Source organism: Danio rerio, chromosome 15 (genome assembly GCF_049306965.1).
Source record: "Danio rerio strain Tuebingen ecotype United States chromosome 15, GRCz12tu, whole genome shotgun sequence".
In the NCBI taxonomy this organism is placed as follows: domain Eukaryota; kingdom Metazoa; phylum Chordata; class Actinopteri; order Cypriniformes; family Danionidae; genus Danio; species Danio rerio.
The window spans coordinates 1,582,501-1,609,122 of record NC_133190.1 but is presented as its reverse complement, the minus strand read 5'-3'; the positions used below and the strand labels follow the sequence as shown (position 1 = coordinate 1,609,122).

Sequence of the window (26,622 nt, the reverse complement as noted above, 5' to 3'; positions counted from 1 at the left end):
TCCCACATAAAGAATATAGTTTCTAGCTACAGTACATTAGCCTAGAAAAGAGCAACTTTACATTTTCAGTCAGGCTTAGTGTACAATGTAACTACAGAAGAGTCGAGTTTAAATAGAAAAAAATATCTAAACTCTTTTTTTGAAATTTTCCGGTGAGATGCTAATGGTCTAATCCAATTCAATTACTTATGCTATGCTAAGCTAAAAGTGCTCCCACCAGACCCAGATATCAGCTAAATAGATTTTAAAATGGTAAAAGTTCTAGGGGAGTTTTAAAACGAGTGTATTTACCCCCCAAAAACGTGATGTAGCTCTCAGGTGCAACTTTAAAATATTACGTTTCCACCATTCCGTACGTAGGACATTTTCTAAGGAGCGCACGACCAAAAGCTCAAATGTACATTGTGGATGTGCAAATTTGAACTCACTCTTGTTGTTCCTTAAAGGACGACCGTAAAAGTACATGTAGGAGTGTAGATATGAAGGTCAGACAAGCGTGAATAAAACAAGATTGAGTGCCTTATATGCATTTTAATTAGCATTTTAAATTCAATATTTAAGGCCAATTATATATAAGAGGGGACTAGACCCGTCACAATAATCAATATAAGGACTTATCGTACAACACATAGCCATGCAATATATATCCCCTATACATAAAAACCAATTGTAGCAACATTTAAGCTGATGTGCAACAACATCTCTATTGAAGGTGTCTGTGTCAGTATGGTTAAAACACTGTAGTATTTTATCATACATTACTATAGGATATTTTCATGTGGGTGTCTGATAGCTAAAAATAGATCTGGTAGTAGATATTGCTTCCCCTGTTACTCTTTACCTTACAGTTTAAGCACTTATTATTTATTTAGGACATGCGTTTTCACATTCTGACACCAATGCTCATTATTAAAGTGTTAAAATGACTATGATGAAGTTAGATAATCTTCAGAATAAAATATTGCGTGCTCTTTGGACAAATGTACTTGCATTGTGATATTATATTGCCATTCTGGCATTAAATGGTCTTAAAGTGACAATAAAACTGTTTATTACAATTTATTTTAGTGCAATACATTATATAGCAAAAAATAGATATAGTGTTAGGCCTGCAGGAGACATAAAACTGGCCCTGAAAAAAATTTAACTAAAGTAAACTGCTTCAACTATGCATGACAAGACTATGCATGAGTTCAGCCTATTAGATCAAACTGAAACCAAGTCAGGGCGTAGTCATAATTCCATTCGACTTCAATCTGTCCAGCAAAACACTTGGGTGAGCGTTTACCTTCTTCTTGAACTCTGCGATAGCCCCCAGGTTGGGCTTCATGTTGGCGCAGCGGTCCTCCAGCAGAGCGATCTCATTCTTGATGACGTCTGGATTGCCGATGTCTTGCAGCTGATCTGGGTTCAGGGCAGGCAGCTCTTCTGCAGGCACTCCGTCAATGTGGTGAAGACACAACTTGCTGGCCTAAAACAGACAAGACGTGAGGAAGGCAGTCATGCAAGAAGAGAAAAACATCCCAACAAAGAGTGAGACGGACGTGGTCCGACTCATGAAGACAGGACAAATCTAGAAAATCTTGAGCTGCCAGAAAGCAGCCTTTAAATAAAATGTATTATTATTATTAATATTATTAAAAGCAGGTGGGGTACATTTATTAATAAAAAGGTTCCCGTTTTCGACAGGCTTTAATACAGCTCGCTTGTGACCATTTGTGTTCAGACCCTTTTCTATTATTTTGATTTAATTGGCTCATCACTTTCAATTCAAACACGAAGCACTCTGACAAACTAATGTTACACGGCTTACGAGTGGACATGAAAGCAAGTAACTGATTATGCAGCAACTCTGATTCTCAATTGTCTGTGGGAGTTATCTTTTGGTACAGTGAGGAAGATTATGGATTATAGATTATGGATCTTATTGTTATCTATGCATATGCGCCCAAAATTTCATCTATACGACCCCAAAATAAATTTGGGAGCATTTCTGCGAGTGCTCAAAATTGTTGTGTGCGACCAGTTTTTACTGCAAAATGTTCACCACATGCGCGGATTCGGGAAACATTTACGCACAATGCATCTCTAAGCTCTTTGCACTTGAAACGCAGCGCTCAGGAATGGTTTAAAACAGTTGTCATGTCAACTTGCTGCTGTAAACAAATCCAAGTCCGTAATGCTTGCCCCGCCTTCACGCTCTTCTTATTGGCCCACCACTGCTCTAGCACTGAACGCGAATGATCGGTTAATATCAGCTGTCAATCACTCAGTGCATTCTGGCTTCGGATGACAGAGATCTACTACCGCGAAAACTGTAAAGCGCTGAAGATGAGAATGAAGATAACACTGACAGATTTTGTTTTAGAAACCATGGCATCTAAAGTTACAAATAATGACACATCTTACTAGTGATCATGTGCTGAATGTTAATCCACCATCTATACTTTTCCAAGAGTGGATAAGACTTCCATTGGCTTCAAGTCCGCTATGAAAAGTCTGTGGGATGGAGTTTTCAGGTAACTGTTTGCCACATCTAGCATAAGAGCTTCTGTTGAATCCTTCATGTAATCGCCAGATGCTGTCCGCCGTGCAAGTGGCAGATATATGTCAAATTACACCACGTACACTATCGCAAACGGGCTTACACTGACTAAACTAACATCGCTACTCATAAAAGTATTGCTATTAACATGACGTATGCATATAATAGGGTACAGTATATGTCAAATAACAGTGCAATATTAGACACGACCCGTGAGAACAGTTATATCATTAACAGATTCATTCATGTCAAGCAGTGTGTGCAGGGCCGGTGAGCGCTCCGTGTATCTTTTGGTCACTCAGTTATGTTAAAAAAATTTATTTTCTTGTGATAACGGGATTTCGTTGAAACATATTTTCCTCACCCTTGCATATATATATATAGTTTGCTTGTTTGATTAGTGTTGAATTCAAATGCAATAAATATGTTTTTATAAAACTTGTAGTAACAGTGCTTATAAGTGCGACTAAATTTTGGCTGATGCGGCTACATTTTTAAAGTTAGGAGCACCAGTGCTACCAAGCAAAGAAGTTAATTTCGAGCCCTGAAGCAGTACCAAAACATCTGTGTTAACAGGATAGTTCACCTAAAAATGAACATTTCCTCAGCCTCAAGTGGATTCAGTTGGTTCACCTGTGAAGTTTATTGTGAATGTGTGATGAATGCGGTATTTCTGAGCTCTGCACGCACGCACCTCTTTCTGCCAGTGTTTGATCTTGTTGTGGCACTCTGTGATGGCTGTGTCGATGTGCTCCACCTTCAGCCGGACGCTCAGAGACTCTTTCTGCAGCGCGTGCTCCTGCTCCTGTAGAGCCTTGATCTCCTGCACCACTGCACGATGCTGATCCTGCACCTCGGGCAGAGCCTCCTGCACAAATGCACAGACAGGAATCAGTGCCATCCTTTAACAAGGCTAAATTTCCTATCCTCTGGTTTTGTTGGTGCTGTTTTTGCCCCATTGACTTCCATTTAAATGACATTTATTAATTGCAAAGCCAGCATATCATCATGTGTTCTTGATTGTTGCTGGTTTTTATTGGGAAAAGGAACAATATGTCATTTTTACTGATCATCAGTTGCAGTGCGAAAAATAATTAGTATGGAAGCCACCAACATATCGAAAAGGTAGTAAATTGGCCCAGAGTTTAAATCTTTTAAAGCATTTTCCCAAAACATGCGTCAAAATTAGATGTCACTAAAACTCATTCCATTTGCTGAAACAGAGAAAGTCGTGGCCAAACGAAGACTCAAAATCAACCCAGAGTAATTGAAAAAGTCCTCAACAGCACACGAGGGTAAAGGCTTGAGGAGACCCTGTGGTGTGTCAGGTTGAGTATGATGGATGCAGACAGTAAGTACCTCCGCCTGCTGGTAGGACTGCATGATTTCTCCAGCCTGCTCCTCCAGTTTCTTCAGCTGCTCCGTCAGCTCCTCCATCAGCTTCTCATTCTCACTGATCTCCTGCTCCAGCCGACTCACACCGTCCTCTGATTTCTTCAGATTACTGCACACAGCGGACAAAACTCATATTTTATAATAGTATAAAATGTAAATTGTATAATAGTAAAGTTGTATAATTGATATAATACGAAATAATTTACGATAAACTTGATAAAACAAGCTAAATATCGCTACATGCTAATAAAAGCACAGTGCACTACAGCAGATTAAAGACCGCCAGTACATTCAAAACAATCATTGTAATTAAATGATAGTAATAAAAAAAGCAAACTAACTATGCACTAAACCATATTGTGTTCTTGGCCATGGATTGCATTAATAATAATGTTATGAGCACATTATTTATCAACTTTTAATTCGGTGTTGGCGAGTGTTCATTCTAGACCCTGTTTCTCCATATATGGACCCTTTTCACAAGTCGTGATGCTTTTAACGGTCATCATAATCTTAAATCCTTTTTTAAAACATGTATTTTTATCTGTATTCATGTATGCAGGGCTTTATATTAACTTTTTTTAATCACCGGCCACGGTGGCTAGTAGTTTTCCAATGTCACTAGCCACTCTGCATTTTGACTAGCCACAATTTTGTTGTTGGGAAAATATATTTTATTTGCGTAAATTTGACGTTGACATGATAAAAATTACTTGATTTAAATTTTGTGTTGTCCACATGCCTTATTCATTTCACTTTTTGTGTGTCGAGTATGAGCTTGCTCAATGAGCATGAGCAAATGGGTCATGGTTTCACAGTGTTATTGCAATTAGTTTTTATTTTACATGACTTTTTTTAGAGCTCAAAATTAACGATGTACAAACTTATCTCTAGAACCACACAAAACAATAATTATTTCTTAGCCACAAATTTTTATTGTGTCAAAACAAGCAAAGTATAGCTGTATTTACTTTATTTAACAAAACATTTCTTAAAAAAAGAAAAGCAATTAACTTTTAAAAATAACTATTGTCATGTATCAAAAATATGCTCAGTAATCTGTCGTGGCTAAAGATCTCTCGGATCACCAGTTGACTGCACATAGATGGAGAGTTCATCTCCTATTAAAGCAACGTTGTAAAAAAAAATGATAATTAAACCATTTAAACAAAAATAAAAGCAAATAAAACCGTAAGCAAATGAAAGCAGGTGAAACATACCGTGTGTGATAATGAAACATGATCACATGCTCACGGTACTTTAGGCCATTTAATAATCTGTTCAAAGTGAAGGCAACTGGTGCCGTTTACAAAAAGACACATTTTAAGCTCTTGAAAGCATCAGGACTGTGGGTGCATGTTCATCACTATTTGTCTAGTTTATTTGAAAGAGAACCGATGACAGTTGCGTTTCCAGAACCTGTACCAGACACGGTTGCTTCAGGATTCGGGAGCGTGCACGCGTTAAGCAGTCGCGAGCATCACGTCAGCTGTCAGCACGAGCGATCATCATCCTCTCATTTGGTACTCATTTGCTTTCTTCTGCTGGCGTGATCACAATTGTTTTACTTCTTGATTCTGAGATCACATTTGCACGCATATTGGGTAATTCGTATATTGTCGAACCCTGCTTTTAGGAAAACTACAATTTAAAAATTATTTTCAACCAGCCAAAGTGGCTAGTGGAGGTGTCTGTCTAACCCGCCGAAGCTGAAATCTACCCGGATTTGGCGGGTGTTAATGTAAAGCCCTGCATGTATGTATTATATCATATTTGCATCTTATTGTTATCTGTGTAATGCAGTGTGTAGGACAGTCAATCTGACATTATTCTCTCCTCTGGCTGCCGTTATCAGTCTCACACTATTGTTTTCCTTCTTCTGAAAGTCTTGATAACACCATCCTGGAGTTTTTCTTCTTTGTAAAATAATGATTTGTTGTTGTTTACCAACTATGATGACTTCTGCTGCAGAGAAACTCGGAAATGAGTTGATTACATGTGGATCTTGTTACTGACCGTCCCGCAGTCTTGATGGCCACCTGGGCTTTGGTGACGGCTGAGGAGCACTGGTCAAGCTGCGTGTTGATCTGGTCCAGTTTGTCCTGCTGCGCCTTCAGCTTGTGACTGTTGATGTCCACGATGAGCGTGTGCAGCCGCTTCACCTCGGCCTCCACCTTTCCTGCTTTATTGGACGCTGCCTCAAAGTCTGGACAAAAACAACACACAGCATTAGACGTGCGAATCCACAGACTCTTTGAAACATTGCAGCAGAAATGTGTCTACTGTGGTCTGAACATTCCCTGTCCTTTGAGGAGTGTCAATATGGAGCATCTACAAACTGACATTAATCTTTAATTTAGCTGTCAAAGCGGACAGTGAAGATTTTGTATTCTCTAAAAATAAGCTAATGAAGCTATATCTGTGACAGGATTTCAGGAGAACGAGTGATGTATTATCAAATGTACCATCATGACAATGTATGCAAACACTCAAGACTAACATGAAACATCAGACCTCTCAGAAAACGACCCTAAGATGGTCAAAAGTTCAAGTGAGAATACAGAGGTGGGAAGAGAATCTGTAGAAAGATGGCGCAGGAAAAAGACTCTTCAGGATTGTCTAGAAGAGACTACAGGTTATCCTGAAAGGCTGTTTTCAGACATCTCTGCTTTATCAAGTTCAATAAAATCTTCTAGTATTGAAAACCTCCAGCCTGATCGTGGTTAATTAATGGATAGGCCAGGAACTACAACAGCAGCATTCAAAACATTTGCTTTACAATGTTGTCCACCAAAATTAAAACGCGTCATTTTCCAAATCCTCTGTTTTCACACTGCAACACAAAAATCTGCAACATGGAAACTAAATTTATCCACGTTTTCACAAAAATACATTTTGGTTTCCTAAAAACGCCATCTCAGTGTGGACACTTTTAAAGAAAAGTTGTGGACATGGCCTGAACTTCTGCAGCTTAAATTAAATAAGCAAGCACATTGTTTTGTTTCCCAAAGACTTGTAAACTTCACATGTCAGCATTTCCCTTAAGGATAAAACATTTAAGCTGAATTTCACATCAGGCCCCGTTTACACTAGAGCGTTTTAGTTTTAAAACAGCGTTTTAAAAAAACTATCCGCGTCCACACTAGCGTTTCTGAACATATCTCTGTCCACACTACGCCACCAAAAACGTTTATCACGTGACCATTCGCGCACTCTGGGCATGCGCGTTCTAGTATTAACAGGAAGCATGCATCTCGCTCTGCATTTGCCTATTGTTAGTCAACAAACGCCGGTTGAACAATGAACGCGATGGCAAAGAAAGCAAAAGAGGTATTTTTGTGGACAGACGACGAGGTCGAGTTGTTACTAAACGTAACAAATAAATAACTGCACAATGGCGCCTAAAACAGACAATAGTGCAAACAACGCTCCCATTTCTGTGCCCATGTTGTTTACAGTGAAGGCTGGTCTGCTGTCTTCCGGTAGCGTTAAAGCCATGTGTTATAGTCATGTGATAGGGGCTTGACGAATAGGGGAAGGATACGCAATGACACAAAAGCCCCAATCAGGTAGTGAATCTCAGCAGCCCCGCCTCCGCTTCCAGATGCCTCCGTTTTCCCCCATCCACACTGAGACAGAGCAGCAGTGTTTCAGAATGAAGACAGCCTCTCCAGCGTTTCCAAAATGCTCCGTTTTCGGCGCTTGAAAACTCCAGCGTATTATGGATGGATGGCGTAACCGTAGCAAAACTTATGCGTTTTAAAACGAAAACACATTAGTGTAAACGGGGCTTCAGTCTGAAAAAACAAGACCGGCTAATTGTGAATATAAATTGACTTCCCGCAGGAAGTGCTCATGGAGTGATAGTAATAGCCGTTTCCTCCATAACTGCTGTAATCAGGACTGAGCTCTTAAATGCTACTTTACCAGGCATTATAGAAAAAGACTAAAAACGTGCAGTTTTCATGTTTATTCGACAAAGTCAAAGACTTTCAATCTATTTGGGGCAGTTCTGGTATTATGGCAGGCCGTCACAAATAAATAAATGTATGAGAAAACACTAAAGCAGCCCTCCTTACATCTACAGAGACAGCTGCACAACAGAAATTCACATAAACATAGTAATGATCCACTAAATTCACAATTTGATATGATTCACTGATTTAATTTCACAATGTGAAACAATGAACATTTGTTCACAATTTTCTATTGCTGCATGCTTCTCTATGAAATTGAAATAAAACAAAGCTAAATTAAAATTGCAAAACAATGTTTATAACTCTCTGAAACTGACCTCTTAGGCTTTGATCCTAATTGTGGTGTTTTGGTGACTGTCGCTTTAAATTCAAATGAGATTGTGCTCTTTTCAGAAGAGGGCGGAGCTACAAACGCCTGTGTGTCAGCATAGTGGCAGATTCAAAAACAAGACTACCCTCCTATGCTAATGAGGGAGAGATGGTCACTAGTGGGCGGGGTTTTGTGTCTCTGCCGACGTTTTATGAAGTCTGATTATAAAAAAAAAATACAAACATGTTTTATTCACACACCGAGTTCCTCTCAGAGATTTATTCATATAAACTTCTACAATTATATAGTGATTTGTTTAACATAGATATATACATATATACATATATATATATACATAGTTATATAGATTAAAAAAAACAAAAAACTGTCTGTTTTCGCACATCAACATACTTCAAATGAACTTTTCCTTTTTTTTTTTTTTACAAGCAGTGAGTTATGCCTTTAGTAGTAAGGTTTTTAAGGTGAATCAAAACAGTTTTTCAAACTTGTCTTAATTAAAGATTAGGTTTTTTTTTTTTTTGGACAATTTTAAAGAAAGGTTTTGAACCACTCCAAATGTTGACTACTGTGTGTTTGGAATAATATTACTGGGTAAGTGGCTGTTTTCATTGATGGCTGAACACTGCCTTAAACAAAAGCCGCACCTTTCCTGTAGGCCTCCAGACTCTTCTCCATCTGCTTCTGCTTGGCTTTATCAGGAGCAGCGGCGATCACGTTTGCCTCCAGGTCCTTGATCTGAGGCTTGAGGTGAAGCTCCTGCTCTGTGAGGCTCTGTAAAAGCATCGGTTAGCATAGGTTAGTCATGCTGATGTGTAACATTCTGCTAACACTGTGCAATTTCAGCCATGATTTGGCCATCTGAGCCAAATTTGGAAAATCTCTGTAATTCTAGGGCACAGGTGTCAAACTCAGTTGCAAAAGGGCCGCAGCTCTGCACAGTTTAGTTTCAACCCTAATTAAACACACCTGATCAAACTAATGTAGTCCTTCAGGCTTGTTTGAAACCAATAGGTAAGTGTGTTGGAGCAGGGTTGGAACTAAACGGTGCAGGGCTTCGGCCCTCCAGGAATTGAGTTTGACACCCTTGTTCTAGGGTGAAGTCTGTGGTCTTTGATTGAAAGGCTGTATAATGAAAAAAAAACCTAATTGGAATTTTCTGATCAATTTATTGATTTAATTACAATTTAAAATTATTTTATAAAAAACCACAGGCTTGATGTGGTGGTTTTAACTGCACCTAAGACGCACGCATAATCAAAGTGTGCTACACTGTTCATTTAAAACCTCTAAAACATTGTTGGCATTTTCTAAAATAAAGTTCATGACAATTTATCTCAAATAACATTTTATTATATATAAAACCTTAAAATTTTAAGAATCCAAAACTGACGATAATCTACATTAAGGCTGAAACAATGACAGCAAACTTCTGTGCCATTTAAAGTGTAAAGTCATGCCATGACTTTGTTCTTGGACAGAAATTTGTCTAAATGTGTTTATATATTTAACATACTGATCAAAAAAAGGCTTTGGCAGGACAATTTTTGTTTTTCAAAAGAAAAACCCTTTAAAAAAAATAAATAGATAAAAAATTGCACAGTATGCGCTGAGTTTAGCGGCGTCACACAGGCGCTGCCTGACCTGAATGGTGGCTGTGTACTTCTCCAGCGTGTTCTTCATGTCTCTCAGCTCACATCTGGCTTTGTGCACCTTCTCCTCCAGCTGGTTTTTCCTCTTCTGGCAGTCCTGCAGCTGCGTCACCTCCTTGTTCAAAGCACTCTCCATTTTATCCAGCTGCAAGCAACCACAGATCTTTAGCCAGTAACGATGCACTAAAACTAATTTCCTAAAGGCAAACAACTATCTTTGTGCTGACAACGCAGAAATCTATCAGCTGTCTGAAATGCAGGAAAACATCTGGCATCACACTTGTAGATTAGATTTTAACTTAGTCATTGCACATGTAGAGTACAAGATAACGAAATACAGCGTGCAAATATAGTGTTAGTGTTAATGTGTTAATCTATACAGATAGAGCTAGTGTTGTGCATATGAATAAGGTGACTTGATAACTAATAATGTTATACAAGAAATAATACACAGATATACTTACTATGGAAATATTCTACAATTTAAATTAGACAGATGCATCAAGGTTTCACCAAATTTAAGACATTTTTAAGACCATTATGAATGGAATTTTAGACTTAAATGCTAAGGATTTTATTTGAATATCCCACTTGGAAACGATTTTCACTTGCCCCATCAAAAATGATTATAATTGAATACATTTAAAACTACAATAATAATAATTTAATAATAAAACATCTAGGTCAGTATCTTCAGCAGTAAATTAATGGAGAACTTTTTACAAATTAATTACTGTAAGGAAAGTAACTAAATGTTATTTTTAAATAAAGTTAAAAGTTTGATTGTATGGCGGTTCATTCCGCTGTGGCGATCCCAGATTAATAAAGAGACTAAGCTGAAAAGAAAATGAATGAATAATTGAATGAATGAATGAGTGTTAATGGCCAGACTGGGTAGCTATACATGAACAAATGAAAATTAAGTTAATTTAACCTGTTAAAAAATGATTTAAGACCTACAACACAATATTTCCAGAGATTTAAGACCTTTTAAGGCCTAAAATTTAACTTTCGAGATTTAAGACATTTTAGGACCCTGCAGATACCCTGTGCATTGATACTATAGCAGAAAAACTCTGAAAATATTTTGCAGATGGATATGACTAATCAATATGATTATATCAGTAGCTGCACAGTCAAAGTTTAAAGATGCAAAAAAAAGTGCATGAAAATTATAATTTTTTCCTCGCCTTGTGCTTCGTATTTATAAAAACGGTGCAAATGAAGGAAGTCATGTTGTGTTCATTCATGCTGAAATCACTCACTGTGAAATCTACTCAAACTACAGATTTGATGTGTGTGTGTGCTTGCTTACTCATTTCACCTTCATACTACAGTGAATAAATGCTTGTGGGAATCTCCTGCTTTCTCAGCCCAGAATGAGTAAAATTCAGCAAATGAATGCACTGAAAATTATAATTAAAACATATTTTTTCCATCACAAATTAAATTCTGGAAGCACAGTCTCGAAAATGATTGTAATTTGCATGATTGTAGAAACATCCAGCTGTAAAATAAGGTTTGGAGCCTGTTGAATGGAAGCAGGCGTCTGATCTGACCTGCTCCTGTGTGACATCAGCACAGACTGAGGAGCCCATCCTGCCCTTCATCACCCGCCCGCCTCCTCCAGTCATCGTTCCTGAGGACAAACAGCAGACAGAACGTGAGGCAAGATCCTCTTTACCATTACACACCGAGACACACACAGACAGAAAGACAGACACACAAGCACTGACCGGCTTGTTCGATGATCTGCCCCTGCAGTGTGACAACCCTCCAGCGCTTGTCCTTCTGGAAGGCGACCCGCGTGGCCTGCTCCAGGTCTTTAGCCACCAAAGTGTCCCTCAGGGCGAAGTAAAAAGCAGGACGAACGCTCTCATCCTTCACGCGCACCATATCAAACAGACGAGGGATGTTCTCCGGGGTAGAGATGGAGCCCATGCTCTGCTGCCACACTTTCATCTGAACAACACCATCACACATGTACAGTTGAACACTTAATTTACTGAAGAAGAGCACGCTGATGGTAAAATCATCTGATGCTCAAACTGAACTCTTGCAGGTTTGGAAAAAATTAATTTAAATATATGAGGGATGCACCAAATATTTGCCTGAAAATGGCAATTTCTCTTTTCTGCAGCCAAGAGATCTGTCTATCCATCCATCGCATTTCTGTGCATGTCTCTAATTTAAAAAGATTCATGCACTTGCACACAATTTTAAATCACATTTAACAACATTCTAGCCATGTTCTTCCAATAAAAAACAACTGGTGCAGTATATACTAGCTAGTAGATACCAGTACTTGGTTGCATGAAAGTCCTCAAGAAATTTAACTCGAGGGTGCCCCTGAGGGGAAAAATCCCAGATGTAAGAGATTTCAATACAAGCATTGCAACAACTCTTACCCTTACCCAAGTGCTTCACTGTAATTTCTGCAAACATATGGCAACATATGCCGTGATTGGTATAGTAACTCAAACAGATTGTAACGAACCACTAATGCTTGTCTTGTAATAACTCTGCCATTTTCTTCCGATTAAGCGAGTCAAGACGTTCCTTATGGAGTCGATCTCGACATTATGTATGAAGAGAACTTAAAAAAACTGGTCTGGGATTATGCAGAACCTGCAGTTTCATATGGATGCACTCCTGTGCAGATGTGTAACTGACACACTGTGTATATTCGTGTGTTCATTAAATGCTTTTATTAAAGTATTAATCTATGTTTGTTTTGTCTTATCTAAAGCTTTTTTATTTCGGTGAGAATGCTTACATTTTGAGCATCATTTGCTCATTTAAGGGAGCTGTTTTGGTGTCTTAAATTTGACAAGGGGAAATGGTTATTAAACACTTTGTCACTACGATTAAGAAAACATTTAGATCATTAAAAGAGGGAAATGCTTAATGACAGCCATAAATTCCTTAAGTTGTCCCTCAGGTTTTTATTCTTGCAACCCAAGTTTTACTAAGGGTTTACTTAAGTTAAGAAATCCCTTAGTTTGAAGGTTAACAACTTTTATATAACTTGACCCTGGCCTGTAGTGTCAAAAACGGCTAGCACAATCTAACTCTGGGGAAACATCATATGACAAACATTTCACCTATTATAGCAATGTGAAAATGCACATGAGCTGAACAGGTTTAGAAAGAATGACCCATATGTCAATTTTTTACCTTGTCTAAGCCGATGAATGTGGCCACACCGATGTTCTGGGCCTTGAGAAATGTGACGCACTTCTGCGCGGTGTCAATGGTGTCCACTAGAATATTGTCCAGCGAGCCGCAGCTGGAGGAGATGGCGACGTCATACTTCTCATCAATGGCTCCCAGATCACCCTGTTGGAACAGACATATTGGCAACACTTTACTTATGGAGAATGTTCGTTCATAAGACTGTTATGACCATTTATAATCATGCCAGAGCACAGATTTCACGCACACCTCTGACAACTGTCACTAAGAATGTAATGTAAATGCCATCTACTTGTTTCAGTCCTTTGAATTCCTTATTGCAGTACTTCTGTTGTATTTGACTGTTTGTAAACTAAAGACTCGAAAGATTAATCAACATTTGCAAATCACCATTTATAATTTGTTGCGTGGGTGTTGAGATCCCAATCTTTTAATGATTAATGGTGCAGCTTGCACTGAATGCATCAATGCAGGCTAAACAAGCAGCTACAGAAAACACCTTTAATAACCTAAGAAACCCACCACATCCACAATAACCACCACTATTACTTCTGTCACCATTATATTTTACAGGAAAGCCTAAATGCATAGGCTTTGCTGTAAAATATAATGAAGAAAGAAACTCACAAAGGTTTGAAAACACTTGAGGGAAAGCAAAAACTGAGTAAAATTAAATTTTGAGGTGAACTATCTAACTGTCTTTAGCTCAGTTATGTCATTTTAAATGCAAAGATGACATTGTTTGAGACGTCTTGGTAACGTCAAGACGTCACTACAAAGACAACAGTACTTGTCATAAATCAGTCATAAACATGATAGTCATGAGGCCATTATGATCGTCAGAAATTTTTTAACAATCTTTATCATTATTAACCTCAACTACAGTTACAAAATTAAGTTGTCACTAAAATATCATCAGGGTATATACAGAAATCAGAGGGTGAAATACCATACATTTTAACTTTCATCTTTGTCACTTTAGGTTTCAACCGGTAACATTGGCGACATTTTCATTTACAGTATATTTAATAAATACTGATTGTAAAGCAAATCCTAAACTAAAACATTCATATACAAAATAAAAATACTAATCCAGCAGGTGGCATCTAAAACAGCAGGAATAATGGTGTTCCCTTGGTTACTGCAGTAAACAAAGCAGTATGATGTCGACTTGCTTTCATAAATTACACAGCATCCCAATATTCAGACAAAACTCAGTCAAACTTTATTATACTGACACAAAATTTAATACCTTGCATTAGCATTTAGGACTTTGTAATATCTTTTAAGGGCCTTATATTTCTCTAAATTGATTTATCAACTTTTACTAAAGACCCTCCCTGATCATTATAGGTAATTAAATATGACAAATATTTGAGAGATTATGACTATTTTATAAATGTTATAAAATTATTTAACACTATTATTTTTATTTGAATTTTAATGACAAACTATGGTTCCACTGGAAAAAAAAGAAAGAAAAAAAAACATTAATGACAATTATAATGGCCTCACGACAATCATGTTTCTGAAATATTGTTTAAGAAAAAAAAAAGATTTATGACAAGTTTTGTTGCCTTGGTCTCAAACAACGTCACCTTTAGATTTAAAATGACATAACTGAGCGAATGACAGCTGTATAAGCATTCAGAAAATCTCCTTCATATACATAACATGATTACAAACTCCCCTGTGAATAAAGTGTTAGACATTTAACACTGTAAACATGTCATCCAGTGAAGCGGAACATTAGTAAACGTACCAGTCGTCCCAAGATGCCAGGTATCTTCCCTGAGCGTTTCTGCTGCATGAGGGTGTCCAGCACTTTGCTGCGGCTGCGGTTGGAGGACAGAGAGCTCTTGGCTTCAGCCACCTTCTGTCTCATGTCCCCGACCTGCGCTCGCGTCTGTTTGTCCTGCTCGGAGATCTGCTCCAGCTCCCGCTCGTCCTGCAACACACAGATTAGACACATTAGGCATGGGACGAAATCCGCCTCAAGGTTTACCATGGTTTAAAAATGCAGTCAAGGTTTTAAAACGCACACACACACACACACACAATCTCACCTTCTTGAGCTGCTCCTCTTGAGCTGGTATTTTGACCTGGAGGTCTTTAATGGCGGCTCTCCTCTCTCTCAGCGTGTCTACGGTCTCCTGCAGAGCACTTTTGGCCTGGTTGAGCTGGTTTATAGCGGTGTTGTGCTGACTCAGGTAGATGTCCAGCTCTGATTGCGCCACATCCATCCGTGAGCGAGTCTCGTTCACCGACTTACTTAACTCCAGCAGCTCCTTCTCTTTTTTCTGCAGGAGCACCACACACACACACAAGCAAGACTGAGAGCTCAATCTTTTCCAGATTTACAATGAAGGCAAATGTTCTAATAAGAGCACCGTCTGCTGTTATAATCTAGCCTAGAGCGCCGTCTGCTGTTAAAAACTAGCCAAGAGCGCCATCTGGTGTTAAACACTAGCCTAGAGCGCCATCTGGTGTTAAACATTAGCCTAGAGCACTGTCTGCTGTTAAAAACTAGCCTAGAGTGCCATCTGGTGTTAAACACTAGCCTAGAGCACCGTCTGCTGTTATAATTTAGCCTAAAGCACCGTCTGCTGTTAAACACTAGCCTAGAGCACTGTCTGCTGTTAAAAAAACACTAGCCTAGAGCACAGTCTGCTGTTAAACACTAGCCTAGAGCGCCATCTGGTGTTAAACACTAGCCTAGAGCACCGTCTGCTGTTAAAAACTAGCCTAGAGCGCCATCTGGTGTTAAACACTAGCCTAGAGCGTCGTCTGCTGTTATAATTTAGCCTAGAGCACCGTCTGCTGTTAAACACTAGCCTAGAGCACTGTCTGCTGTTAAAAACTAGCCTACAGCGCCATCTGGTGTTAAACACTAGCCTAGAGCGCCATCTGGTGTTAAACACTAGCCTAGAGCACCGTCTGCTGTTATAATTTAGCCTAGAGCACCGTCTGCTGTTAAACACTAGCCTAGAGCACTGTCTGCTGTTAAAAAAACACTAGCCTAGAGCACCGTCTGCTGTTAAACACTAGCCTAGAGCGCCATTTGGTGTTAAACACTAGCCTAGAGCACCGTCTGCTGTTAAAAACTAGCCTAGAGCGCCATCTGGTGTTAAACACTAGCCTAGAGCGCCATCTGGTGTTAAACATTAGCCTAGAGCACTGTCTGCTGTTAAAAACTAGCCTAGAGCGCCATCTGGTGTTAAACACTAGCCTAGAGCACCGTCTGCTGTTATAATTTAGCCTAGAGCACCATCTGCTGTTAAACACTAGCCTAGAGCACTGTCTGCTGTTAAAAAAACACTAGCCTGGAGCACCGTCTGCTGTTAAACACTAGCCTAGAGCGCCATCTGGTGTTAAACACTAGCCTAGAGCACCGTCTGCTGTTAAAAACTAGCCTAGAGCGCCATCTGGTGTTAAACACTAGCCTAGAGCGTCGTCTGCTGTTATAATTTAGCCTAGAGCACCGTCTGCTGTTAAACACTAGCCTAGAGCACCGTCTGCTGGTAAAAACTAGCCTAGAGCGCCATCTGGTGTTAAACACTAGCCTAGAGCGTCGTCTGCTGTTATAATTTAGCCTAGAGCACCGTCTGCTGTTAAACACTAGCCTAGAGCACTGTCTGCTGTTAAAAAACACTAGCCTAGAGCGCCATCTGCTGTAAAACACTAGCCTAGCGCGCCATCTGCTGTTAAACACTAGCCTAGAGCGCCGTCTGCTGTTATAATCTAGCCTAGAGCGTCATCTGCTGTTATAACCTAGCCTACAGCACCATGTGCTGTTAAACACTAGCCTAGAGCACCATCTGCCGTTATAATCTAGCCTAGAGCGCCGTCTGCTGTTAAACAATAGCCTAGAGAGCGATCAGCTGTTAAAGACTAGCTCATTATCGATTTAATACAGAACAAGAATGCAATTTGAACATCTCGGAAATGACATTTTAGCTCTATCGTTATCCTGTTACCTCTTTATCTTCCTGTAGGCCTTTGGTCTCCTCCTTCAGGCTCTCCATCACCTCTGCTAACTTCTGCTCCTCTAGTAGCTTCTTTTTCTCCAGCTCCTCCTTCTGAGCGGATGCCTCAGTGATGATCTTCTCGCTGCTCGCAGGAACACCCCGCACCTCCTCCAACTGCACACATAACAAATACACAAGTATTAGCCTGCTGTGTATTTTCCCCGAATTTCTGTTTAACCTATAGCAGATTTCTTCAACATTTCAAATTATAATAGTTTAGTAACTCATCTCTAATAACTGATTTATTTTCTTTGTCATGATGACAGCACATAATATTAGACTAGATATTCTTCAAGACACTAGTGTTCAGCTTAAAGTGACATTTAAAGGCTTCACTAGGGTAATTAGGGTAAAGTTAGGGTAATTAGGCAAGTCATTGTATAACAGTGGTTTGTTCTGGAGACAATCCAAGACAAATATTGCTTAAGGGGGCAAATAATATTGACCTTAAAATGGCTTTAATATTATTTTGAGATAATATTTGAGAATGAAAACAAAAAATTCACAGGAGGGTGAATAATTATGAATTCAACTGTATGTGCATGATAAACACTCTAGTGCAGGGCTTCTCAAAGTCCAGACTCTGTTCCGGATATGGACCATCAGGGTATTCAATCTGGATCTGACTCCATTTCGTATTGCAAGACCATGGATTGTGGTCATCATAAAGTCTCACCTTCTCCTGGTCTTTCTGAAGCTGTTTCTGCAGTTTCTTGGTTTTGCTCTTGGTGTGTTTGAGCTTCTCGCGCACCTCCACATCCTGCAGGTCAAGCTGGGTGAACTTCTCCTTCTGGCTCTCGATGTACTTGGTCAGCTTGGTCAATTTTCTTTAGCAGGAAAAACAACATTCACAAAATACCTGAATTATGAAACTATACAAGTAGGATTGTCAAAGTATGGAGTTTGTTACCAATCAGTAGTGGTATTTTAAAAACCTCCATTTCCCGCTAACATTTGAGCGCTGTTGAGCTTGTTCCTGAACACCACCGATTGCCTATTGTGTTCACATGCTCAACAGAAACGACTGTGAAGGTTCACCAAGTGTAAACACAGATACATAAGCATTGGAGTGTTTCAAAGCTGTGTCAATCAGCTGGTCTGTTTATGAGCCGACATACAAGCGATCCGCTGATCAATCAACTTATCTATGTGGCTTTAAAACACTCCAGTGACCGTGTGTCTATTTAAACTCAACGAACAGCAGTGAACTAATGACCTTTACAGCCAATCACAGTCATTTCTGTTGAGCATGTGAACACAAATGGCCAATCACTGGTGTTTAAGTACAGACTTAAAAGTTAGCACCCGGTCAATACCAATTCTTAATACATTTGCCAACCCTATATACAATAATATAAACGTCTGAGGAGCAGTGTTTGGGCTAACATGTTAAACACACATAATTCAAGGTTTTTAGCTAAAAGAGTTTCTCACTTCTCCACAGCCTTCAGGTCCTCGTTTTTGCTCTTCATTTCTTCAGTCAGCTGGCTGCTTTTGTCACTCAGATCTTTTGTGTCCTCCTGAATCTGCTGTTTCTCAGCTTCTTTCACGGACACACGGCTCTGCAGATCATGACTGCAAACAGACGCACACAAACACACACACACACACACACACACACACACACTCTAAATATCTCTTCTGCATGTACCCAACAGAAAGCAGCAACTCAATATTTTGCTCATGGTATGAAATAAGAGTTTGATCTTGAAGACTTCTAACATGAACTGCAAATTCCCATGGCTTAATATACAGTGCTCAACGTATACGAGTTCACTCTCACAAATCTCTCATTTAAATTAATATTTCTATTTAGAAAGTCTTCCTAATATATTGCTAATCAGGAAGCTTTACAATATTATATGTGAGTGTAATGGTGGCCAGCTAGAAGGTGCTGTGCAGGTAAACCTCACTCATCTGACCTCTAAAGGTGCTCTAGCTACAGTTGCGAGGGGCATTGTCTTTAGCCTCCTTGTTAGAGCAACCGACTCCCATGCGGAAGGTTGCCGGTTTGATCCCAGCTCGGAGCGGGTTGGGTGGTGTAGGACCGGCAGGGTTACATGTGCATTAGGGGTGTGACCAGACCTTACTTACGAATACAAAATATTTTATTCAAAAAAACAAAAAAAAAAAAAGCAAATTGCAAAGCTATTTATGTGCTTTTTTAAATCAACTTGTAATTAATGTTATTTTACTTCAACTTTAATTATTTCTATGTAGTAAATGACATGCAAACACTGCTAAATATATGAATGGAGAATAAATTTTTATTCAAATGAAGGAAAAAAATCATTACAATTACATTCACGAAATATAAAACAATTCAGGAGTTTTTTTTTAAAATCAACTTGTAATTAAATGTTATTTTACATTCATTTTAATGAATGGTGCCATAAAGGACATATTTAGCAACAACATTTAGCTATAAACTCTACCGACTGGCTTCTTCCCTGTACAATTTCACATGAGGATTGAACTCCCTTGCACAAATTGATTTTGTAATCATGTCAGTTTTGGTTTTAATTTTTCAGCAGTTTCACTTTCATTCAGCAACAGCTTCCGTTTTTTTCCGGACAGCATAAGCGCGTGTTGATAATGACGACGACGGGTGTATGTGTCTCCTTGAGCTCACTGTGTGCGTGTGCTCGGAGAGGATGTGTCCTCAATGGGTGCAGAGAAGTGTCTAACAGCGGAGTGTGTATGGCTTGTCGCAAAAAGCAGCTAAAACTCCTACACAATGGTAATAGTTTATATCGATTACATGCATGTACTGCACTTCAATAATGCGACAGAAATAGGAATAGTCCACAAGTCTTAATTCAATTAGTGTTTACGGTGATTATGGCTTTAAGCATTTCTAAAGTGCTATTCCATCATATGTTATGAGCTGTGGTTAATGCGTGTGACAGCAGTTTTAGCAGCCTCTGTTTTTGGACATGGCAACCCTTCAATTCCGGTGAAGGGGAAAAACGGTTACGTCACACTCACCCATATTAGTACATACAAATTTAGTCAGTGAAAAAAAGTGTTGGTAAAAAAATTCAACAGAATGTATAAAATTTTTTACATTTTTTATTCGTTTTTCAACATTTTACACGATTTTTATTGTGTTATCTTTCTATTTTTGAAGATGTGCAGTGACTAAAATATCATTTTAATAAATACATCCATTTAATAAATCTGTTTTGTTCAAATGCACCAAAATATGATCTATATTCACTGATAAATGGATAAAAATATCTGTTTTTTTAAATGAGGTGTGCTCATTTATGTTGAGCACTGTAATTGCTAAACCATTAACTAAAATACTGTAATTACTAAAAGCATTTACATGACATAAGCTTTGTTAATAAAACCAATAATGTTGCAGCGAGGGATTCTCGTTCTCCTCAACACTGTTTTCTGACTATAAATCAAACTGTCTAATATTTAATGAATTGTTTTACTTTATTTCATCTATGATGCCAAATGGTTTAGGACAAATGTTAGGACAAGTTTGAGGAAAACTACAGAGTTCATCCCAAAATTTGGCTTCTATTATATCCTCAACTGTTATGAGTTGCTTTTCTTTTACTGAATAAAAAAAAAGAAATCCTGAAGAAACTGATTTGGCAACCAGTAACTTTCATTGCATACTGGAGATGTTTCTTAAATTGGAGCAGAGCTTATTGGACATTTATGATTAAATTTGTCACGCCAAACATTTTCGTGGTGGTTGTGTCTGCAAATCGCGATCATAGTTTCAGTTTCAGGCAGATGACATTGTTTGCGGCTGTGAGCGTGAGCACGCAAATCACCAGTCATGCCAAAAATTATTTGCTTCCCGTCTCTAGTAGCATCTCTAGCAAATGGCTATTCAGCTGCATACATACACGGAGCCAAGTTTAACGTCAGTGTGATTGTCTCTTACACATAGAAGTGACAGAGGAGGTTCCTCTTCTTAAAGATGTCATTCTCTAAGCTGAGAAAATCCACAGCTTTATTCTTCTCTCCCTCCAGAGCGCTCTTCTCTTTCTCCACCATCTTCACTCGATTCAGCTGTGAACACACACAGGACACATTTAATACACAGTCAATAATTCATAGAGTGCATGAGCAGTACATGTTCTTGCATAAACAGGGATCAAGGAACTTCAAGAAAAAACTAAAATCTACCTGCCTTATTTTTTTTTATTGAATCAATTTTAGTCATCTCAATTTAAAAATGAGTCAAACTAATTAAAAACATTACTTTAAACTTTGTATACACTAAAAATGTTGCTCACTTAAATTGTTAAGATGAACCAATTTAACTTTACCAACTTGCACCAATAAATCTGACCAAAAACAAGGTAAACATTTGTTTAAAGGTGCTGTATGTAAGTTTTTGACTCTTCTAAAGCATAAAAACACCATAATATGTTTGCAAATATTTCAGGAACATGCTTGTTTATCTGAAAACAATGCTAAAGTCAGATATTCTGCTTTGAGCGTTATACAACTTTATTTTGGTTCTTTTAACCCGCCCACTGCCAGTTTAGCCAATTATATTTCATATTCTGCCTTGGTGGAACATGGTGTATTTCATTTATTTAATCAGCAAGGCTCTCAAAACATGCGCCCCTGACCAAAATGCATCCACAGGTGGACAGTAGCAGACACTGAAATGAGACCCAGATTCAGAGTTTCACACGAGGTGGTTTTAGATTAGCAAATGATTAAAAATATTACATGTGTAAACATTAGGTGAGCAGGTTATATTGTAACCCCATGTCCTAACAACACGCTATGCGATGAGATTTGCAGTGATGAGCAATTTGGATGTTTGCACCAGACGAAACACGATGGAAACATTTAAATCCAGACATTCAGAAGCACAGAATATGCACTCACTGCTCTCCAGTGAAATGGTAAGGTTTACAGTCTATTTAATACATATTAAACCTCTTTAACATTATTAAATGTAGATGCCGAATCCCTGATGTGTGTTGGTTTTGAGTCTGAAGTCCAATTTTAAACGGTTTATTTTATTTTCCAGATCTGAGCTGAACTATTGGAACTGTATTGGAAAATATACAACTTGGAGCTGCATAATACACCGATTCAGCATCGATATGCCAATGTGTGCATTCACAATAGTCACATGGCAGAATCTGCATTGCCGAGTCGAGATAATAGTTGATCAGCAAATAGTGCACCCAAATAGCTGACTACTGTTTGACTCTTCAGAAAACTGTAAAGCACTACATTTTTTTACTTTCATCCGGTTTATTTAGACATGCAATTTATTGGGTTCACTTCACTACAAGATTATTCCAATCAATCTAAACTATTGGGTTAATTCCAAATGGCATCGACTGAAATTGCACTCAAGTCACAAAACATAAAAAATAAAAATAAAGATAAAAAATTTGCAGAAAAATGAAATATCACAAAGTCAGATTTTTCCAATATCGTGCAGCCCTAATACACATGATATAAGATGTGGACAGGGACGCAAATACATCAATACTGAAGTATAGTTTGGTCTTCAGTCAGGCATTATGGTACCTTCTCTCCTCGCTGCTCGTTCAGTGCCTCCACCCGCCGACAGAGGATGTTGATGGGCTCTTTGAGACGACAGGAGCCGATAATGTCCTCCAGGTACTCCAGCATGCCCTCATCATGCTCCGTCTGACCTTTGGGCTTCATCATGGCGATCTGCTCCACCTCACCCTGACAAATTACACAGCACAACAGAAGAGCACTTACACAAACACACTGGCACACGCACCTCTCCGTACACACTTAAGCTGCTTTAACACCTGTAGATCAATTGTTTTGTTCTGAACTGGGGATGAAAATTGTTACACTGTTGCGTTTTGTTCTTGACGTGGTTCGCTTTGTAAATGGACCAAAATAGATCAAACAATTCACATGCGAGTAAACAATCCTTAAATGGGTCAGAGCTTGCTTTATTTTACAGGATTCAACTCAGCTGTCATACATCCTTATTTTAAACAATGAAAAAATGAGACATTATAAGTGAAAAGGTACGATTTTATTTTGAATGGCGACTCCCACAGACATCGTCATCACCAGATATAAATCAGAGGTAAGAATTTCTCATACAGAGCCTCATTTCTATTGTAAAGAGTTCTAACATATAGATAATTTTGCGGTATGTAAACAAAAACAATGTTCTCAATGTACTTCCTGTTTTACATTTTTAATTTCCATAGCGTGCGAGTATCAAAAGAGCCACATACAGATAAATAAAGTTAGAGAGCTAATTTAACATTAAATTACGATTGAATTGCCTCATTACAGCTATGAAATAGTTTGATAACAAGCAAGAAATGTTTATTGGCCAGTGACATGACCACATTGAAATGGTCTATATAGATTTAATATCAGAAGTCGCGTTAACCAAAATGCTAATGATATCATATATATTTTTGAATAGTTCAGTCTGAGCTATTCAGTTAGACGGCATGCTTTCACTTTCGTATTTTACATAAAACACACTTTTGCCGGTAGTGATATCTCACTCATCATTCTATCAGTATGCCCATTACAGATCCATAATACACTGATATAGCCTGGTTTGTTGGATCGTATTGCTTTTTCACCTCAACCGAAACGCTTCAGAGTTTATTTCAACAAAGCCAAGAGCACCTCATTCAGGCGATCTCAGACCAATTGTTTTGGAACTGATCCGAGTAGGGCTGTGCGATTAATCGAAATTGTATTGCGATTTGAAACATTGCTATTAGCTAAGTTGCAAGACGCTGTGATCTGGAATATATATGTAATATATAATTTCCCCCATCGAGAGTAAATGTGTGACTGCCGTCTGTGTGTGACAGTCTATGGTTTTCCACTACATTCATTCTTCAATGGCGGGGCGCAACGCCAAAATTGATCCTGCCACAGCTACATTACAGCTTTTCATTCAAAACATTGTAGTTTTTTTTTAAAATAGTGGGTGATAATCGCACCAAAACGTATTAAAAGCTATTTTAACAGCGTGAACTTTTCTGTAACCGTAGTAGTGATGTGCGACATTTGTTTAACCCTTTAAGGTTACGTGCTGACTGACTGGTGCTCGTAGGCCATTACATAGATGCGATCTCGACTTAATACTGCGTTCACGACATGTCATTGAAATAACGCCACAGGTAGTTGGTAGATCTGTGTAAAAAAAGACCTGCCGCCACAGCTGGAAAAAATCCTAGAGGAAACACTGCGGTATCACTAGCCAATTGAGTGAGCACACTTTTGTTCTGTTCAATCTGAATTGCGCGACCGAACTATGTGGAAAGCCTACAATAATAGAAACAAACAGGAAAGCGCGAACAAGTGGGATGGTGCATCTGCCGCTTCAGAAGCAGTAATAGACAAATTACTATCAAAGAAAAAACGCACATCATTAATCTGGGTTTTTTTGGTTTCAAAGTCAGACACTGAATAAAAACAGGTCATTTGTAAGAGCGGTTGCAGAATTGTTGACACAGCACGACGAAATACGACAACCAGCACCTAAAAAAAAGCACCACATTCGGCTTTATGAAGAGTGACTTGCTAAAAAGTAAACAAAGTATTGCCAGTGACACTTAATCTAGTAGCTAGCAAAAGCAAAGTACAATTTCAGAGTTGTTTGCAGTGGTTACACTGTATGAAGAAATATCACGAAGACACCAGGAGATAACTAATGTCATAACTCACTACTGTTTGCTCTAGAGGAAAATTAGTGTTTAATTCTTTTCTAAATAAAAGATGAAGTGTATATTTTTTCAGTTCCTTTAACTGATTGCATTTTATGCTACGATACAGAATATTGAGCTGAAGCTTGACCACAAAAATAAATCGCAAATCAAAAATCACAATCGGTCTATAAATAAATAAAAACGCAATTAGATATTTTCCCCCAAATCGCACAGCCCTAGATCTGAGCACGATTGTGTCGTTCACATGTGCCCAAACGAACCATGCTAAAGGGAAAAACATGCCAGATTCCCAAATAAACATCTAGATCAGGGGTGTCAAACTCAATTCCTGGAGGGCCGAAGCCCTGCACAGTTTAGTTCCAACCCTGCTCCAACACACTTACCTGTAGGTTTCAAACAAGCCTGAAGGACTCAATTAGTTTGATCAGGTGTGTTTAATTAGGGTTGTAACTAAACTGTGCAGAGCTGCGGCCCTTTTGGAACTGAGTTTGACACCTAGGATCTAGATTAACAGCCACATGCTAATGTCATAATAATGATAGAAATGTAACCTGCATAAACAAACAATAGTTATGAACAAACACCCAAGTCTAACTGGATGAAACAAGTGGCAACGCATGACAGATGTATATATATTTTATAACAACTCATCAACATCTGAATGCACAAGTAAAAAAATAAAATAAAAAAAGCCAAATAATATAAAACGGGTTAATTCTGCTCACTGTATTGGCAGATTATTTTGCCTTTTTTTTTATAAAGGAGAAACTTAAATTTTAATTGTTTTTCTGCTCATGCTTCTTGATTTAAGGAATTTTTAAATAATATTTAGACTATGAACCAGACAAAACCTTTAAGCCAGAAAATCTATATTTTTGCAAGTGCAGAATGAAACCGATGTAGCATTAAATTGTATGCACAGTTCAAAACAAACAAGAACAAAACAGATTTATTTTTATTTGTGCACCAGCACACAGGAAATGTGATTGACCAAAGTGAATAATGATGTACAGGAAGTGAAAGGAGGCTCGCTCCTGCCTTACTGAAGCAGCACACATAATATTGGGGTTGGCCTTGACTATAACACACCAATATTTACGTGCTGCTAAAGCGAGGAAGGTAGAATGAACAGATGTTGACCTCTGACCTTTTCGGACAGCCCATGTTTACAAACCTCAAGCAAGTGTCAGGTTTAGTGTAGGAGAATGCCTTAAAACTCTAGAGCAGCAAATGATGGCTTGCACCTTCTCTAATGTTGAAAACCATGACGCGCTGCTTTAGCGGTCTAAGGTTGATTTCATCCACCATTTAGCCTGTTCATGACTCTCCAGAAAACACAAGAGGCCAACAGCAGTGATGGAAGAATGTGGTGGATTATGCTAGTGATAAATAACATCAAGGAGGTTGTTATCATAGAATAAAGCTCAACAGGTTTATCAAGCAAAGCGCAGCATTGTTGTATAAGACTGAAGGGTTTATTCTGAGAAAACAACCGTCCTGAATGTAGTTTACCCTGCTTATTACACACTACTTGCCACAAAACATAAAAAATAGGCAAAAAATTGTTCTAAGTCATAATAGTTTATTATATCTTTAATAAAACGCAAAGCTGACAGACACAAAACTGGCTGAATGGAGTATACACTAACCTGTACATTATTCAGTCACAAGATGGAGCCAAAGATCTAAAATACAAAGCTGACAAACTAAACTGGCTGAATGGAGCATATACTAACAGACATATTATTTAATCACAAGATGGCACCAAACAGTCAAAAACTGCCGCGACGGACAAGCAGATACTTATGGATGTG

At 38.5% G+C, this 26,622-nt stretch overlaps 2 protein-coding genes and 2 non-coding genes across 4 annotated transcripts in view; 1 reads left to right on the top strand and 3 right to left on the bottom strand.

The window, feature by feature from the left end:
- Nucleotides 1–26,622, top strand: part of kpna4 (karyopherin alpha 4 (importin alpha 3)) — a 408,827-nt gene that overhangs the window by 52,683 nt on the left and 329,522 nt on the right. The window lies entirely within an intron of this gene.
- smc4 (structural maintenance of chromosomes 4) overlaps nt 1–26,622 on the bottom strand; it is a 38,901-nt gene that overhangs the window by 3,346 nt on the left and 8,933 nt on the right. Inside the window, exons 6-21 of the mRNA NM_173253.2 lie at nt 22,650–22,814; nt 21,031–21,158; nt 18,555–18,695; nt 17,797–17,947; nt 17,070–17,234; nt 15,159–15,392; nt 14,855–15,040; nt 13,075–13,236; nt 11,634–11,859; nt 11,457–11,536; nt 9,890–10,042; nt 8,893–9,019; nt 5,957–6,146; nt 3,905–4,049; nt 3,240–3,413; nt 1,289–1,471 (exon numbers count right to left, since the gene is read on the bottom strand). Coding sequence (NP_775360.2) covers nt 1,289–1,471; nt 3,240–3,413; nt 3,905–4,049; nt 5,957–6,146; nt 8,893–9,019; nt 9,890–10,042; nt 11,457–11,536; nt 11,634–11,859; nt 13,075–13,236; nt 14,855–15,040; nt 15,159–15,392; nt 17,070–17,234; nt 17,797–17,947; nt 18,555–18,695; nt 21,031–21,158; nt 22,650–22,814 — 2,610 coding nt within the window. The remainder of the gene's footprint in view (nt 1–1,288; nt 1,472–3,239; nt 3,414–3,904; nt 4,050–5,956; nt 6,147–8,892; nt 9,020–9,889; nt 10,043–11,456; nt 11,537–11,633; nt 11,860–13,074; nt 13,237–14,854; nt 15,041–15,158; nt 15,393–17,069; nt 17,235–17,796; nt 17,948–18,554; nt 18,696–21,030; nt 21,159–22,649; nt 22,815–26,622) is intronic.
- Nucleotides 25,842–25,928, bottom strand: mir16a (microRNA 16a). Its single transcript, NR_030006.1, has one exon. It is a non-coding gene; the product is annotated as a microRNA 16a (primary transcript).
- On the bottom strand, nt 26,017–26,099 carry mir15c (microRNA 15c). Its single transcript, NR_030516.1, has one exon. It is a non-coding gene; the product is annotated as a microRNA 15c (primary transcript).